Genomic DNA, 16739 nt, shown 5'->3' on the forward strand with positions numbered 1-16739 from the left:
AGCCGGGACACTCTGTCCTCGGGCTCTCTGGAATCCACAAAATCAGTGAGTCCTGTCCTGCCTCTGTGGCGTCAGCAAAGCCTTGTAGGTTTGCAGGGGGTGGACAGCTTGAGCAGGGGACAGACGGGGACTGCCAGCACTGTGGGACACATTACCTGACATAATGCAGCACTGCCTATTGATGGTGTACATTTAAAGCTAAACTGAGGCTTCTAGCTGATGCTAGGCCTAAACTTCGGGGGTCAGTGTTGTGTATATGATTTTTGAGCACTTTGTGCATTTTAGTGGAGAGAACTGGTGACTAATTGCAGTTGAGAGGGTCTCTAAACAGCAGATATTTTGGAAAGGAGACCATGGAACGAAATACATTCATACCTCTCTGCATGTGAATTGTCATTGCCTTTCACTAGGAAAATAAAAGTTCTTTTCAGGTAGGTTAAGGATTTTGATCAAGCATCTGGAAGACCTATTTCCTTCAGCCTGTGAAAATGGAGCAAAAAGAATTAAAACTGCCAGCTCTGAAGTGGTGACTTTGGGTGGGAGATGGCCACTGCTTGTGATGGATTTGACTATTCACTAAATAGCTGTCTGTATAATCAGTTATCATAGATAAAAAGTACAGAAGGGACTGCCTTGCCTGACCTGTGGCTTAACATGGCCCTTCAGTCTGCCTTGCTTTGGTTTCGCTTCAGGTTGAATAGCATGGCTATAGCTTGGAACTTCAGGAAAATTTCTATTTTTGTTTTTACAATAGTCTTGGTAGTGAGTCGTCTGTATGACTTGGTAAAGAACTATTGGCTCTGCTGTCTTCACAGTCCAAAATGTCTTAGATTCAGCTTGGATTAATCTCTTTGACTTTCAACCTTTCGCTTCTTTTTATCCTTTTGCAATAGATTGCAGAGCACTTGAGTCCCAAGTTGCTGTTTCCCTAAATATCTTTGTCATTTTCAAAGTTCTGGGTTCCCCAAATCATTCATAAAAATGTTTAATAGTGCAAAGCCAACTGTCACTTCCTTCCTACAGTATTTCTATGAAAGAGTGCCAAACAACCTTGAATTCCCACATTGTAAATGACACTTTGAAATCTCTCATCCAAGTGTTTTAACTTGTGTTGCCTTTATGTTGTTCTTCCCTCTTAGTTAAGAGGTCATGGAAGATAATTATGGATATTTTAGAGATATCAGTGTACGTGTAAATCAACACCATCACCATTATCAGGCAGTTTTATTTATCTTGCATCAAAAGGCAAGTCTGAGAAGTTCCCCAAACCACCAGTGCTCAGAGTTCATTATACACATCTTTCTGCTCTCTACTGGTTACTGTCATATATCTATGCTTACTTCTTCCAGGATGAATTCTAGGTTAAGAATCCTTCCTGATACAGTGTCCTCTTTCTTTCTCATTTATAAAATTCATTGTCAAGATTTCTTGAAGCATTATCAAATACATATATTGTTAGTGTTTACTTAATTTTATTTGACTGTAAAGTGTGGAACCTAGTTAGCTGCTTATGCTTTAGTCTATTAATTATGAGATGCTTTCTTATCTCTCAAGATGAGAATTCTTGTGATATGTAAGAGGCTTTTGAATGAAGAAATTATCATTACTAAATTTAAAAAGCTCCAAAACCATTTTAATATTGGCTTGAGATTTCCAGGTTATGTTTCTCAGGATGAAGGAAAAACACCGTGTGACTACACATGGCTGAGAGTTATCTTCAAAGAACCAGTTATGATAGTGCTTGTGACTGGAGGCCTGGAAGAGACACTGCCTAATAGTTAATGTTGTGCTTTATTTATTTAAATATTGCCTCATAAGCATTTAACAGTAGTTAATTTAAAAGTTACTTTAATAATGCTTGAAGGCTGCTTATTCAAAAATAGTTTTTAACGTAAGTTGCTGCTTTCTTTTCTCTGACTATAAAAAGATGTTTCATGGCTTCCAAAAGAAAGGGGTGTCCTGATACAGAGTAGGCTTTTAATCGTGAACCTTAGTTGATTCAATTGATCCTGTCTGTAATCAGTCCACAGATGACAGTCCCTGGACAGTCCATGACAAAGATAAAGAGACTAATTTATGTCCAGGTATATCCCGAGCAAGTTAAAGTTTCAGTCATCATGAGCTGTTAGATGGCTTTTGCTGAGTTATGTTTTCAGCTCTAGTGGAAAACACATCAGTAACAAAATTAGGTGTTAAACACATCGCTGAGCCAAACGCAAAACATGTGTTGGACCAGAAATATCAGGACGTATGTCTCTGCTATTTTATTTTGCACTAAACTTGATTAGCAGAAAACATGTTTTGTTTAGATGCGTTTGCTTTTAACGTTGTCTTCTTGTCCTTTTACTTTTTCATTAGGTACCTGCAGTTACTTCTGAAAATTTCAGTTTATTTTTATGACCAGTCTGAGAGTGAACTGTATGTAACACAATGCATGCACTACGTACACCATAGCAAAACATTAGGGTTGTAAAGTAATTCAGAAGTTAAGAAGTCTTGAATCTTTGTGATAACTTTGAATTACTCAATTGTCCCATTTTTCCTGTGGGCTCCTGCCCTGTGCAGTGGGTATAGTGAACGATACTCACTGGAGTCAATATTTTATCTCTAGAGCTGCATGTGCACCTTATTTACAGGACACTGCAGACTCTGGTCTGGGTACAAAAGTATTCATTTCCATTAACTTCAAATACAGCTGGAATGTCACACAGATCTTAATTATCCTAGCAGTGTTTCTGTGAGGTAAGAGGATGGTGTGTTCACTTAGCACAGGTAATGGAGGCAGGCAGGTTATGGGAGAAGCATTTGCTAGTTTTGGGGGCTTAATGTGAGATGTGTAATATTCTGCAAAACCAGGTTCTGACTTTTAACACAGCTTTCTTCACATTAAAGTAAAATTCCCTTTATTTCACTTGGAAACCAAGCGTTAACAGCACTCCAGTCAGGCACCCAGAAAACGGAAAATGTTGCAAACAATGATATTTTAAATTTATTTTTTATAAATATAAATCTAAGTAATTCACTTGTCACACAGACTTTGCAGCATTTTGCTGTGGTGGTCATCTGCCTTATCCATGAGACCTGCCTCCCTCTTGGGGACTGCATTGTTGCTATCTGAATATTAAGGGCGTTTTGCTTTGATTTCTTTTATGGGCTTGCTCTGGGCTTTGTATTTTTCTGCCAGGTGTTTGACTGAGTTCTTTCATCTCCCTAAAGCAGCTAAAGCCTTTGGTTGGGTAGCACATCAGGGTTCCCCTGCTCTGTCCAGCCACCATAGGGAAAGTGCAGAGTGCCAAAAGCATTGTCTCTTGCTAGAAGAGAGTGAAGGGAAACCTCCTGGACTATTTGTGAAGGGGCTTCCTCAGTGTGTAGGGTGACCAACTCCCAGCACATTCTGTTCCAAGAATTGAGGGTTGCAGTTGACTTCCAGAGGTTTGCGGGGTTTACACTTTGTCATCTGGGCAGTGTTTTCTAATGCCTCCTACCACCTATATCTCATAAGTAGATGAGGAGATGCTGCCTGCTTGGCCTCCAAACTGTGCCACTTCAGCCACAGCTGGTGTATTCCCATTCCACCTGTTCCCTGCCCACTGCACAAACTGTTGCTGTCCAAGGAGGAGGACAAGGCTGCACTAGCATTAGTTTTGTCTGTGACCCAGACAGGGACAAGCAACACAGGCATTTGTAGTGTGGATCTCAACAGCCCTTGACTTGTCATTTTTGTGGTAAGGAGGCCTTAACAAATGTTCGTATGGAGCAGGTTGGGTCAGACCCTTTCTTCTGGCTCTTCTAGAATCTCAGGCTGGGCTGCTGATGCATGTCCTGCCATAAAACCAGTGCTTTTGCCAAACTTTGCTCTTAAGCAAGCCTACAGGGAGAGAGGAAAAAGGAGAAACAGGTTCCACTAATGCCTAAGTTGTTTGTTTATTTAACTTGAGGAGTGATTGAATTTTCCCAAACCTTCCTTTCTGTAACAGCTGAACTGTTATGATTGAACTCTACAGAAATTCTGGAAACCTCTCTTGGAAAATGTCAGCCCAAATGTTTGCCAAATAAGACAGTGCTGGTAGCTTCAGAAGGTGTCTGAAGACTGTTGGTAAAAAGTAGTGATAGTTCACTCCCAGAATGAGAGAGAATGTGTCTGTCTTTCCCATACAGTGAGTGTGAAGAGCAGAGAAAATACCTGGATAAGGTTAGAGGAGGACAAAGGGAGAGCTTGCTACAGTATTTTTAGGCCACAGGAAGGTGTTGGCACAGCTGGAATGTCAGTGACTGACACCCTTCAGTAGAGAAGAGTTACTGCCAGGAGTTTTGGAGTGGGTAGTTTGCAGCCTGGAGGCAAAAGAAGGCTAGGAGAAGGGGGAAGCTTCACCTACTGTCATCCTGTTGCTGCTCCTCATATGAGGAGAGATTGCAGCCCTGGGAGGTGCAGAAATAAGAAAGGCCTTTCAGGATGCTCACCAGCAGAGCCAGGCTCAGAGACGTGCGTGGCGCTCTGTGGAGGTGGGTGCAGGGCAGGCAGTGGAAAGGCAAAGCTCATTCCACTGCCTTAGGAAATGAAGGGAGTCCCTTCTCAGGAATTTAGAAGATGAGTTTTTGACAAAATAGATCTCTCCAATTCTTGCATATATCAAAGCAAGTGAGGCAGGAGTGCTAAAGCTGAGCGACCACCTCCTACTGTCTGTTCTGTTTGGAGGAGAAATTGGCTGGTACTTACAGACTTTCGGGTAGAATTTCTCTTTCCTTTTCTGCTGTGCATTCATGGTTGGTGCAGCATTGGCAGCCATTGCCTTTCCTCAGATCAGATCCTTTTGTTCCTGCTGTCTGCCAGCTCAGCAAGAGCAGGGCTGTGGCAGAGCAGGTTGTGGATTTTGCTCCTAGCTTGGTCCCAAGGGGATGCAGAGAAGCTGACCTCTGAAGCTACAGTAGTAACTGGGATTACTGCTCTTCTTGGTACTACTCTTGCTAGCTTGTCCTTCCCCCTCCAGCATTTCTAAATCATTCTCCTTTCTTCCTCTCAGTATTTGAATGGATTTGTTTGTTTTTTTACTGTCACTTTCCCCTCACCACCCCCAACAGATGCAGGTTTTCCTTTTTATTCTCCAATTCTTTGCTCCTTATGCCTGGATGTACAGCCCTTCCTGAAGAGAGCTGGCACACCAGTACTGATGTTATAAATAATGTTGGCTTCTCTCCCTGCTCCTTCCCCTCCCCACATGGAGCATGATTTTCTTGATTACAGAATTTGCCCTGTTTAATATCACCAAGACAATGAGACACCTCCAGCAGAAGCTTGCAAATATATTTACGCTTCAAAAATGGAGCTGAATGTTTTTTCTCCTTTGTAGGCTGTCAGCTTCTGTATGAGATTGCAAACTGTCCTTATGGGAAACCTTGCCTTTGAACGCATTCATTGCATGGCGTATGAACACCCCGTACCAAAGGAAGAGTTAAAGTGCCTTTTATACACCCACTTTGAATCACTGATTCTCTTTACAGAGCTGTGCCAGCAGCAACCTCTTTGCAAAATTTTATGTGTTGTGGTTTCTAGATTCTTAATCTGTGCTCTCCTAGCATTTGCAGGAAAACAATTATTGCTGTTAATTTAAACAAGAACCAGGAAGCCCTGAGTTCTTTAAACAGAGTCAGGAAGAGCTGAATCTGTGTAAACCTTGGAGCTGGTGAATGTCAGCCTTGCAGTAATTGAACACAACATGCGATGCCAACCTGGTTAGTAAACTAAAGTGCTTAGGCTGACAAGCTGTAAACACATTCAACCCAGCCATGGCTCAGGGCCAGTGTGTGTGCTCTGATATCTGCGGAGCTTCCAACCCCTCTCACTGGCCATGGTTCAGGTTGCAAAATTGCACTGTGACTCAATCTTTTGGTTTTTAAGACTTTGGAATAGCAAAGAGCACCACCCAGTTGAGAAGAGGGGACACCAGGATCTTGTAGGCATGAGATACCTGTGTAATTTCCTGTAGCCTGCTTTCTACCTTCCTTATTGTTTTGGTGTTTTTTAAATGTAGTTCATGAGGAGTGGGAACAAAGCACTGGTATTTTGCTTGTTCAGATCTGGCTGGGTGCTCCCATGGCAGGGAGACAGGAATGCTCTGGCTGCTGCCCTGGTACAGTCCTGTAAGATTTATTCTGAAACACGTGGGTAGAGAGGTAGCCAGAAAATGGAAGGGCAGGGGAGAAGGGCTAGACATGGATGCTGGCATCAAAGAGTCAGGGACAGACAGAGCATGAAATACTAGTCAGACTTGTACAAGTGGAAAACAGGCTAACCAAGCTGGGTAGGAAGCATGGGATGGACTGCTGACCACCTGGCACTCCCTGCTGAGCGGTTAGAGTTTGCCAATACAGGCTGCTCCCACTTCCTGCTGGGAACACCCCATCTGCACTTTGGTGATAGGTGTATTTTCCCCATCCTCTGTGGTCTGGTAGATGTGGTACCAGCTCCTCCACTTGCTACAAGCAGCTCAAAGATTTCAGACTGCTCCCTTCTTGCCAGGCTAGGGGAAAGGAGTCCTCAGCCTTGGCAGGTCTCCCTGTACTGATGGGGAGCTTGATTCTGATGCCCAGGATGTTCCCTCTTAACTGTCCTGGCTGGACTGCAGGAACAGAGGGGCAACGAGGCTGTTGTAGTCACAGTGTTGCTCTTTGTTTCCCTTCTGTGTCAGATATGGGCAAAGCAGAAATGCCCTTGGCCCTGAGTGCATCACAGCTTGGCTGCTGTGTGGGCAGGGTGGGAGGACAGTCCCACCCAGTCTCTGCCTGCTCACTGCTGTCCTGTTCTGGGTGAGCAGGTGAGCCTGTTCCCAAATCTGTGAGTGAGGAATGTTATAATACCAAATAATAAACTTACTCCTCTTCCTCCTGATTTTGGCACCAAGTGACTTTCTGAGTCTTGGGGAGTACATTTCATAACAAGTGTGACTTAAAAAGCACCCTGAGGCTCAAGAAGCACGGGGGCTGTTTTCCAGATGTTCCTCGTGCTCCATGCAGCCCCAGCTGACGCTGTGAGCAAAGGCCTCCCTCAGCAGGAGCTCTTGTCAGCACACAGCTCCCGGGAGGGAACAGGAGCAGCAGCACAATGCACAGAGCAGCACCCTGGTGGTGCATTGATCCCTGGCGCAGCAGGAGCAGGGGATCATCTTTTCACACTGGAGAAAGCCGTATGTAAATTTGAGGTTCTGCATTGGAGATCTTGTAATGTGCCCTGTGATTGTTGGATAAACTCCCCTGAGGGTTTCTTCAGCAGTTGCTGTGCAGAGCATAAAGCAGCCAGGCTCTGCCCTGTGTCCTGGCTGGCTGTGGCTGAGGCTGGACTTCTGCAAGCATCACACTTGGAAAAATGCCCCTATTAAAAAAGGGTTAGGACAAAACCGTGGACTTTGCACAGTGCCCTTGTGGTAATGGCCAGGAAGGAAGGCCTGCAGTATGTCCTGGGAGATGTTTTTCTCTCTGAAAGTGCATCTCTTTTAACGGGAGGAAATTAACATTCTGGCAGAAAATGCTGTCTCCGTCAGCTGACGGTGCCCAGCAAGAACTGGCTTGTAAATTAAAGCTTTTACTTTTGAAGAGGAAAACTGTTCTCAGTGCTATGAGGAAAACTGTTGTGCCACTGTCGTGATGGGGAAGTTTAAGTCATTTAAATAACTTGTCATTGTGTGCTGCTCTTTACAGATGTTACAAACATACCCAGCTGGTTTTTAAATCCTCACCTCCTCCAAGAGAACCTGGTAAAGATAATTATAGTGCTGTGTCAATATTGACCGGTTACCTTGTCCTCAGCAGTGGGGACTTTGGAGCACTGTTAGTTTTTCTCAATGCTTCTTTGTGTAGCTGCACTTTTCTTTTGTAAGTGTTGTAAGAAATATTTGGAAACCAAGAGCAATTGTGTTTTTCTTGCACCAGGGCTGCCACATCCCTTCCTCTTTGGATGAAGGCAATGTTTGTTACATGTCTTGGGGCTGCCTGTCTTGATTACGTGTGTGTACCATGCCTTACAAAATGGTCCATGAGCTGGACATCCAGGCACTCCCAGCACAGAAACCCTAAGGAATGGTCACAGCCTCGTTGAACATTTCTGTGACAGTCACACAAGTGCTCCATAGATGCACAGAGTCTAGTGCAGTGTTCATTTTACCATGTAGTTTGTCACTGGTGTTTTTCTGAAGTCTTCTGAACACTGACTGGTGAATTACAAATTTCTGTCTTCTTTGAGATGCCCTTTCAAGATTTTAAAAGGCACTGCGGTTCTTACTGAATGTCACTGAAGGGCGGGATGCAAAGAGAAGTTCTTCTTTCCATGTAGTACCTAACGTGTGTGTAAATCTTACTCATTTCCTTAGAACAGCTTCCGTCTGCCACTTTTATATAAGAGGTGGTGGTGGTATTTGACACCTCACAAAATTTTTATGAAGTAGTTGCTGCAAGTCTTTTAGGCTAGAATATAGCTTGTGAAATTTAATGAAACTGTTCAAAAATCAGAACGGTTATTGATGAGACAGAATCCAGAAATATCTGGGAGCATGAGGATCTGTTTCTTTCTTTGTGTTGTGCGTAGGTTCAAAGTCGCACTCAGGGTGTGATAGTTCCTGCAAACTGAACCTATAGCCCAGGTACCTCATCTATACATCTGCAGAGGGCCCTAAATTAAGTGGAGCTTTTTTGGGGGCAGCTATAGGGCTGTATGTTCCGTCACTAGAGTGGAGTGTACTGCTCTGCTTCCTAATCCTCCCACTGTGAAATCAAAAGCTGAAGATTCCTCTGGATATTAAGAGTAGGATGGAGCCCCAAAAAACCTACCCAAATCCCTTGAAAAGTATGTACCCTTTCAGAGCCAACTTCTGACTCTATTCTTAGAGACATTTAACAACATAAAAAGGTTGTGAGAGTTTTAAAATGCTATTTCTGTGAATGACAGAAATAAAAAGAACTGGAAATAAGACTCTGTAAAAGGGGAATGTTTCTCATTATTTATAACCTTCATTGCCTGACCAAATTTTTCTAGAGTTTTTGAAAACACTCAGTTTCACTTTATCAGGTTAAACACTTTTTCAGGTAACAGTTTTGAGAGGAAGGATAATTGAAATTCAACAAAAGGGATTACTGCTTCTCTTAACACTTCACGCTAGTCTTCCCCATTAGCCCATGAACATATTTATGTGGGGCTTTTTCCTCCCTCTCTTTGGTTGTTTTGATTAAGAACTCCTTCATGGAATCCCAATAAGAAAATCAGCATGTGCATTCCAAGCCATGCTGATTATTCCATCCTCTCACTAAAAATAGACACTGTGCGAGCTGACACTGAAAAATAAGTTAGGGAACAGTAGAGAGTGGGAGGAAGAACAGCCCCGTGGAGCCAGGTCAGGCTGTGACTGTGGCGTGTTCGTGCACACCTGGGGAGGTGCAGAGGAGTGATCCTGTCTGCTCACAGAAACATGGCTTTGGAGAGCTCCCGTGGGAGGAGGGAGGGAGTTGCACAGAACAAGGGCCCTAGGATTTGTTTAGGAGGATGAATTCTGAATTTTTAAGTTCCATGTTTTGAATTTTGTGAAGAGGTCTGGGCACCTAATTGAGGCACCATGGTTGGATGACTAAAGCTAACACCTGTAAATAATCTAAATGGCATCAGTTTCTGGTAAATAAAAATTTCTTTAATGTTTTACATTTGCATATTTCTAGAAACAAGATGCTGAGCATAGGTGGATTTTTTGTTTGGTTTTTAGTCTGAAAGTAAACAGAAAAAGCAAGTATGCTCTGGTCAACTGAATGGTTTTTATTCTCCATCCTCATTCTTGGTGTTTTTTCTTACTCTCCCTGCAACCTGCTCTTTATTTTTTTTAATTTTTTTTTTTCTCTTAAACAACTTCTTTGTAGAGTGAGCCAGACCTGGAGAAAGGCCTGGAGATGAGAAAATGGGTCCTGTCAGGAATCCTAGCCAGTGAGGAAACCTACCTGAGCCACCTGGAGGCCCTGCTGCTGGTAAGTGCTGGGGACAGATGCCAGTTCAAACACTGGTACTTGAATTTTCACTGCTGCTTCTATCCAGAGTTCCCCTGAACTTCATGTGCCATGGGTTACAAGTTGCTGGGTGCAAAAGGTACCTGCTACTCCTCCAGTAGAGAGAGAGCCTTAAAGGAAGGACTGGATATAGCACACTTTGGGAGTTGCTAATGTGGTAGTATCCAGGAGCTCCATCTTTAAGTATCCTGTGGTTATTATTACACATGTTGCTGTACAGTGGGACAGAGCTTAGGGAAATGGAGTGCAGAGGGATTTTAATTGCAGCATTAATATCCAGGGAAAATTCATGTATGAGGGGTGGCTGATCCCCATGAGAGAACTTGTTCATGTGTAGCTTTCAGGAGTTGTGTGAATGCAAATATCAGTTCTTAATAGGATAAAAAATGACTTGCAGTGTGGCAAAGGTGAATGTTTATGGTGGTTTGCATGATAATGATTTCCTTCTTTCCTCATTTCAGCCTATGAAGCCTTTGAAAGCCGCTGCCACCACCTCCCAGCCCGTGCTGACCAGTCAGCAGATTGAGACAATATTCTTCAAAGTGCCTGAGCTCTATGAGATCCACAAAGAGTTCTATGATGGGCTCTTTCCCCGAGTGCAGCAATGGAGTCACCAGCAACGTGTTGGGGACCTCTTCCAAAAGCTGGTGAGTCAGCTGCCATCACCAAAGGTGCTGGTATCCCTCACCCATCTCACAGGAGCTGAGACCAGAGGGATCAGTCTGTGGCTGGAATAGATGAGAGACTTCTCACCTCCTCCCTTTGCCACTGCAGTGAGGGCCCTACAGCAAAAGTGACTCTTTCACTGTCTTTAATTAAAGACTGCAGCAAGCTGTGGTGGGAAAATAAATACAGTTTCACATAAATTTTGAATCTCCAGGGTTTCTGCAGAGTCCTCAAAGCATTTCCTTTAGATGAAGATGGGAGAGTGGCAGTATTACAAAGTGAACTTCTTAACACCAATGGTGAAGTGTTCCTCATTACTGTTGAACTCCCTCACTCTCTCTCTGGTGCTTTGCTCTGCCTGGTGCTGATTTATGGTCATCACCTTTGGCTTTGCTTTTCTGCCACTATCCTGGCCTTTCTGTTCCCCTTGCTGTTATGCTGATGCAGTTAACCTGCAGCTGAGAATCCTCCAAGCAACCTCAACAAAATTCTCTGAGTGCAGAACAGGACAAAGATATATACAGCATATTCCTGAGGCTGAATTAAAATTGCTGAGTTTCTGAGCCAGATGACAAATTGTTTGCATTCTAGGAGGGTTTTTTTGCCCCTTTAGCCTCTCCCCCAGCATGTGCAGAGAGGAAAGGATTAAAGGAGCTGTTTTTTCCTTTTTAGAAAAGAAAAGAAAAGAAAAGAAGCTCTGCATTCCTGAGGTGCCTCTGGTTCTCAGGGTAGGAGTGACATTCCAGTGAGGGGTTTATTGGCTGGGGAGTATGCTTTACCAGGGTCGATCAATTGTTAGCAGCTGTGTAGCTCAGCATCAGCTCCATCCCCTGTGGAGCAGGGGGAGCTGGCCTGGAAGATGATGTTTTCTGCACATGCCAGCAGCTCAAGATGAAAATACAGGAATCTGCTTTTCACTGCCAGCATGTTTTAGCCAGGAGGGGTCAAGTTGGTGCTTTGGTGAATAGTTCATGGTATGCAATTTGAGCAGCTGGTTTGAGAGGACAAACCCAGCTGCTGCTGGGTGCTGAAGCAGACACAGAAGGCTGCTGGAAGTGGCAGCCTCACAAGCTGCACTGGACGTGTGGTCAGCAGTGGGAATAGCACTAACTGGAGAAGACCTGAACTTATTCCTTGGCAGGGCTGTCCAGCATCCCTCTGCTTGGTGCACAGCTACTCAGGCTTTTGTTTGAGACTATTTCTTGTTGCTAGCTGATTTTGGGTGCAGGAGTTTGGCCCTTCCTCCTCTCTTATGTTCCCCTGATTTTTCTGCATTTGTGGCAGAATTGTTGATTTTGTTGGATTAGCATTGGAAACAAAAGAACAAACTGCCCTAGTGCAGGAGACTTTGAGCTGGCATAGCAGTTTCAGTTTTGGGTGGTTTGGTACAGCATCGGTGGGAATTGCAAACACTTTGCTGGATGAGATAAAGCTAATAATTCTTGGCAGGCACTGGGAAGCAACTAGATGAGAATGACAGCAAGAACATCAGGCTTTATAAGGCATCTATAGTAGATGTACATCAAATCTTTTGGAGCAGACTGTTTACTCGTGGTCATGTCAGGCAGTCTGATGATAAACACTGAAATACTTGTTATTATCCAGATGTCCTTGAGGACATTAATTTTCTGTACTCTCACGCAAAAAACAGCACAGTAGATTGAAGTTACAGATAGTGGATGCAAAGAGTTTTAGAATTTCATGTGTTCTGGCACAAAGTATGATCTATTTGCAACATCAAATTGACTGTTATTGCACCTTTTCCTGTTGAGAAAAAGAAAAGATGCCAGGCATGTGGGAGTGAAATACGCTTCTCATTTTTGGGGAATATATTGTACAATTTTTTTTATAGCTAGGAAGGAAACTCTTTAGAGCTGTTTTTAGAAATGAAGAAATATTTAGCAAACGTCCTCCCTGATAGGCCTCAGAAATAGAAAAAAATACATCCAAAAGCCAGCTATTTCTACCAACTCTTGTTTCATTTTGAGTGTGTTCTTTTTAATTGAAAAAAATAAATAAACCAGCATGAAAATGGTGTGTGAGCATTATTACTTTGATTGGAAGCTCAGTTTTTAATGAAAAAGATGTCTTTGTGATGGCACATTCAGAGGAGGAAAATGAAAGCTTAGAAAGACTGTTTAGGAGTAGCAGGAAATGAAAGAACCACATGGGAATGGAGAAACTTTAAAGCTCTGCCATGTTAGCTGGCATCATCCAAATCTGAATGGCATAAGCCCTGCAAATGGTCAGTAATTCTGACTGCAGTGTCTTCACAGGACTGTGCATCAGTGGCAAATGCAGATTTCTTTCTCTCCGTGCTGCTGGGGTAATCCCTGGTATAAGTGAGCACAGTTTTCTTCAGCTTCAGTCACAACTGTGTAATTCTGTATGAGAGTTGAGATTGTTTTCTAGTCTTTCAGTAAAATGTGACCTAGGAAATAGTTAACTGTTTCTCAGCCTCTGTTAACTAAGTTTGTGCAGGGAATGTTGTCCAGAGAGTGGTTTTTCCTCTTCCATCACCTCTTGCACAAAGCTTCACAGAGAATGGGGAGCACAGTGGTTATGAGAGAGAGCAGGAGAGGGAAGGAGCAGTGGCTGTGAGGAAGTTCCCTGCTCTGCCTCTTGCATATCTCGGGCAGGGATGTGCAGCAGTGCAGAGGTGAGTGCAGCCCTCCTGGCAGTGTCTCCTTACTGCACCCTTGGCTGCTGCCGGCACTGCAGGCCTGCCGAGGTGTTCCCAGCCCAGCCTGGCAGCTCTGCAGCACAAAGCCAGCTCTGCACTCTAGACAGGCTTGGAGGCTACCCAGGGATTTCCCATGCTGGATCCTGTGTTCTCTGGCATGAATACGGCTGCAGTTCCTAAGTCAGCAAACGGGATCAGTGCTAAGACTCTGTGGTAATAATGACTTACTACTGCACTCTGAGGCCTGTTCCATCCTCTTCTGGACCAGTTCCATGCTCTTCTGCTGGAAAATATGCCATTTTCTGTCACCTAGTGCCCCAGTCACTGCCATCCAAACAGATTGTGCTCTGGATCTCTCTTCTGTATTTTCAGCACTCCACTGTCCTTATAATAATATTCACTAATGCAGATATGGGTAGTATCTGGGTTTGATTTAGTATATCCATCATGCAAAAGCCAACAAGTAGCTTACTGGGGTCACATTTGTGCTGTTGGGCTGAATCATTCCTCTCTGATTCATATGTTGTGGCAAAAAGCCAGCAGCTCCAGTTACATCTGCAGCACAAAGCCAGCTCTGCACTCTAGACAGGCTTGGAGGCTACCCAGGGATTTCCCATGCTGGATCCTGTGTTCTCTGGCATGAATACGGCTGCAGTTCCTAAGTCAGCAAACGGGATCAGTGCTAAGACTCTGTGGTAATAATGACTTACTACTGCACTCTGAGGCCTGTTCCATCCTCTTCTGGACCAGTTCCATGCTCTTCTGCTGGAAAATATGCCATTTTCTGTCACCTAGTGCCCCAGTCACTGCCATCCAAACAGATTGTGCTCTGGATCTCTCTTCTGTATTTTCAGCACTCCACTGTCCTTATAATAATATTCACTAATGCAGATATGGGTAGTATCTGGGTTTGATTTAGTATATCCATCATGCAAAAGCCAACAAGTAGCTTACTGGGGTCACATTTGTGCTGTTGGGCTGAATCATTCCTCTCTGATTCATATGTTGTGGCAAAAAGCCAGCAGCTCCAGTTACATTAATGAGCTGCAATATTAATAGATACTAATCTGGCAGTTCAGAAGGGAAAAATAGATGTCAGAAATAAGGATGTGTCATTCTCATAGGCTTTCACATCCTTCACCAGTAAACTTGTTCAGCATAGGGCGGAACTGGGTGCACGGGGACAACAGTGCTGGTTAGACAAAATTGACAGGTCAGAGATGTCATTCTGGGCCTGCTCAGTATTCCCTGTAGTTGTTTGGTGTGAAGGAACATGATCTGATCATTAGATATCAAGGCTGACCATCCCAAACTGCCTTCTTCCCCAGCACTTATTTTATTTTGTTTTGCTTCCTGCAGGCCAGCCAGCTGGGAGTGTACCGGGCCTTTGTGGATAACTATGAAGTTGCTATGGAGACAGCAGAGAAATGCTGCCAAGCCAATGCTCAGTTTGCTGAAATCTCTGAGGTAATGTCACGGTGTTCAGACACACGAGCTGTCTGGGGCTGACTAATACCCTGCCATGTCACTCCTGTCTATTCTCCAAGTACCTCTGCAGCCCTGACTTCTGGAGGAGTTGTGAGCTCCCACAGACTCCCTGCTTCAGCTCCTGTTCTTACACTGATTTGTACCTTGGGCTGGTCACAGACACAGCCTTTGTGTTCTGTCCCCACCCAGGGAATCTGGTAGAAACTGGCATTGCTTTGAACTTCTCCAGCTCTATGCCACCTTCATGCATTTCTAGAAAGGAAAGCTGTATGTGAGTTTCTCAAGTCTTTCTCTTGCTAATGATGATTCTGGCTGTGGTATAGAAGCCATCCTTAATGGCTGGCACCATGGCTGTCAGTGGGATTGCAGGCTTCACTGGCATGGAGAGGAGACAGTAATTCTCTGTTGAAAAAGGCAAGTGTGTCAACCATAAATCTGTAATACTATTCTTTGGCCTGCTCTGATTTCCTCCCTGTCAGAGGAGTACCTTTGTCAAAGAATTTTGAATACTTTTTCAGGCTTCCCAGACTACCAGCTTTCCCTGCAGTGCATGGTCTCATTGACTGTTTGGATTGTAGTGATTATTTCTTGAAGAACTCAGTTGCCAAGAAAACATGAATTTCCTATGTGTCTCCTTAAAAACAGATGAATAATCAGAGCTGAATACTACCAGGGGTGTTTAGTGGTCTGAGAAAACTCCTGAGTACATTCTATATCACACGTCCCTTGAGACTTTTATGATAAAGAGGTAAAATATGATCCCTCAGTTTTGCTGTTTCTGAAGAATAATTCTGAAATCATGCCAGTATCTACTGTATTTGGAATAACAGTGATGGTACTTTTGCATTTGTGTCCTGGTGAGGATTTTGGAGCTGAGCACATTAATGCATGTCATGGCCCATGGCAAAGAGCAGAGTCACAGACAGTGTTCCTTTGCTGCTGTGAAAGAACTGCCACCCAGCTCTGAGTACAGGAATAAGAACTATAACCTGGGGGTATTGAATCCCAATCCTGTACTTTATTTATTGGTGCTGGGACGGTGGCTTTGTCCTTATGGATGTCTTTCTTCTGCAGGTGATTTAAAAACTCCCCCATCCCTGTTGCTGTAGGTGGTTCCCTGCTTTGCTTCATGTCTATTGACAGGTGCTCCTTAGAACATTGCTTAGTATTTGAGATGTGTGGGTGCCTGTGGCATGGCACTGGTGGATTTACCAAGAAGGAAAGCACATCTTTCCATCACTGACTTGAACTGTGATAGGGCTGTCCTCCTTTCACATGGAGGTCTTCCCCTGGAGGAGCAGATAGTCTGTTGTGTTCCCATGTGATATTTCAAGGTGACTGACCATCTGCTACATGGGTTTTTTTTTTCTTTTAGAATCTAAAGGCCAGAAGCACAAAGGAATCTAAAGATCAGACAACGAAAAATTCCTTGGAAAGTGAGTGATCCATGGAGAGGAGACTGGTCTGTCAGGACTGTGTGGAGGCTGTTGCCAAACCCCCACTCTCCCTTTTTCTTTTCAAATGCTGGAAGGTTATGGAGTCTGCTGGCTCCACCTGCGAAGTCAGTTCCCTTCTGCTAAGTAGCAGAGCTCATGCAAAGCCTGCTGCATGCATGGGGAAATGCCTCCTACTTCAAACCTCATCAGTGCCTTTGGGCAAAGCCAGCCCAGCCACAGGGCTGCTGTGATTTTAAGAGAACATCTGCTACCCAGTGATAGCACAAATGCAATCTCAGATGGTTTTATGGGGGCATTGAGAGAGCCTGGTCAAGATCAGGTTCCATGGGGCTTGTCTCTGTGCACATGAGTAGAAGACAACCCATGCTAGAAGAATGGGTTCTTCTTGATACCACTCTTCTTGATATTCC

At 44.0% G+C, this 16739-nt stretch overlaps 1 protein-coding gene across 2 annotated transcripts in view; it reads left to right on the top strand.

Annotated features, from left to right (window-relative positions):
- BCR (BCR, RhoGEF and GTPase activating protein) overlaps positions 1–16739 on the top strand; it is a 95692-nt gene that overhangs the window by 48582 nt on the left and 30371 nt on the right. For both annotated transcript variants that reach the window (XM_008632086.2, XM_017732247.1), the window contains exons 3-6: positions 9892–9996; positions 10497–10682; positions 14744–14851; positions 16248–16308. In XM_008632086.2, the coding sequence (XP_008630308.1) occupies positions 9892–9996; positions 10497–10682; positions 14744–14851; positions 16248–16308 (460 nt within the window). The remainder of the gene's footprint in view (positions 1–9891; positions 9997–10496; positions 10683–14743; positions 14852–16247; positions 16309–16739) is intronic.

This window comes from Corvus brachyrhynchos, unplaced genomic scaffold, assembly GCF_000691975.1.
Source record: "Corvus brachyrhynchos isolate BGI_N302 unplaced genomic scaffold, ASM69197v1 scaffold864, whole genome shotgun sequence".
Taxonomy (NCBI): domain Eukaryota; kingdom Metazoa; phylum Chordata; class Aves; order Passeriformes; family Corvidae; genus Corvus; species Corvus brachyrhynchos.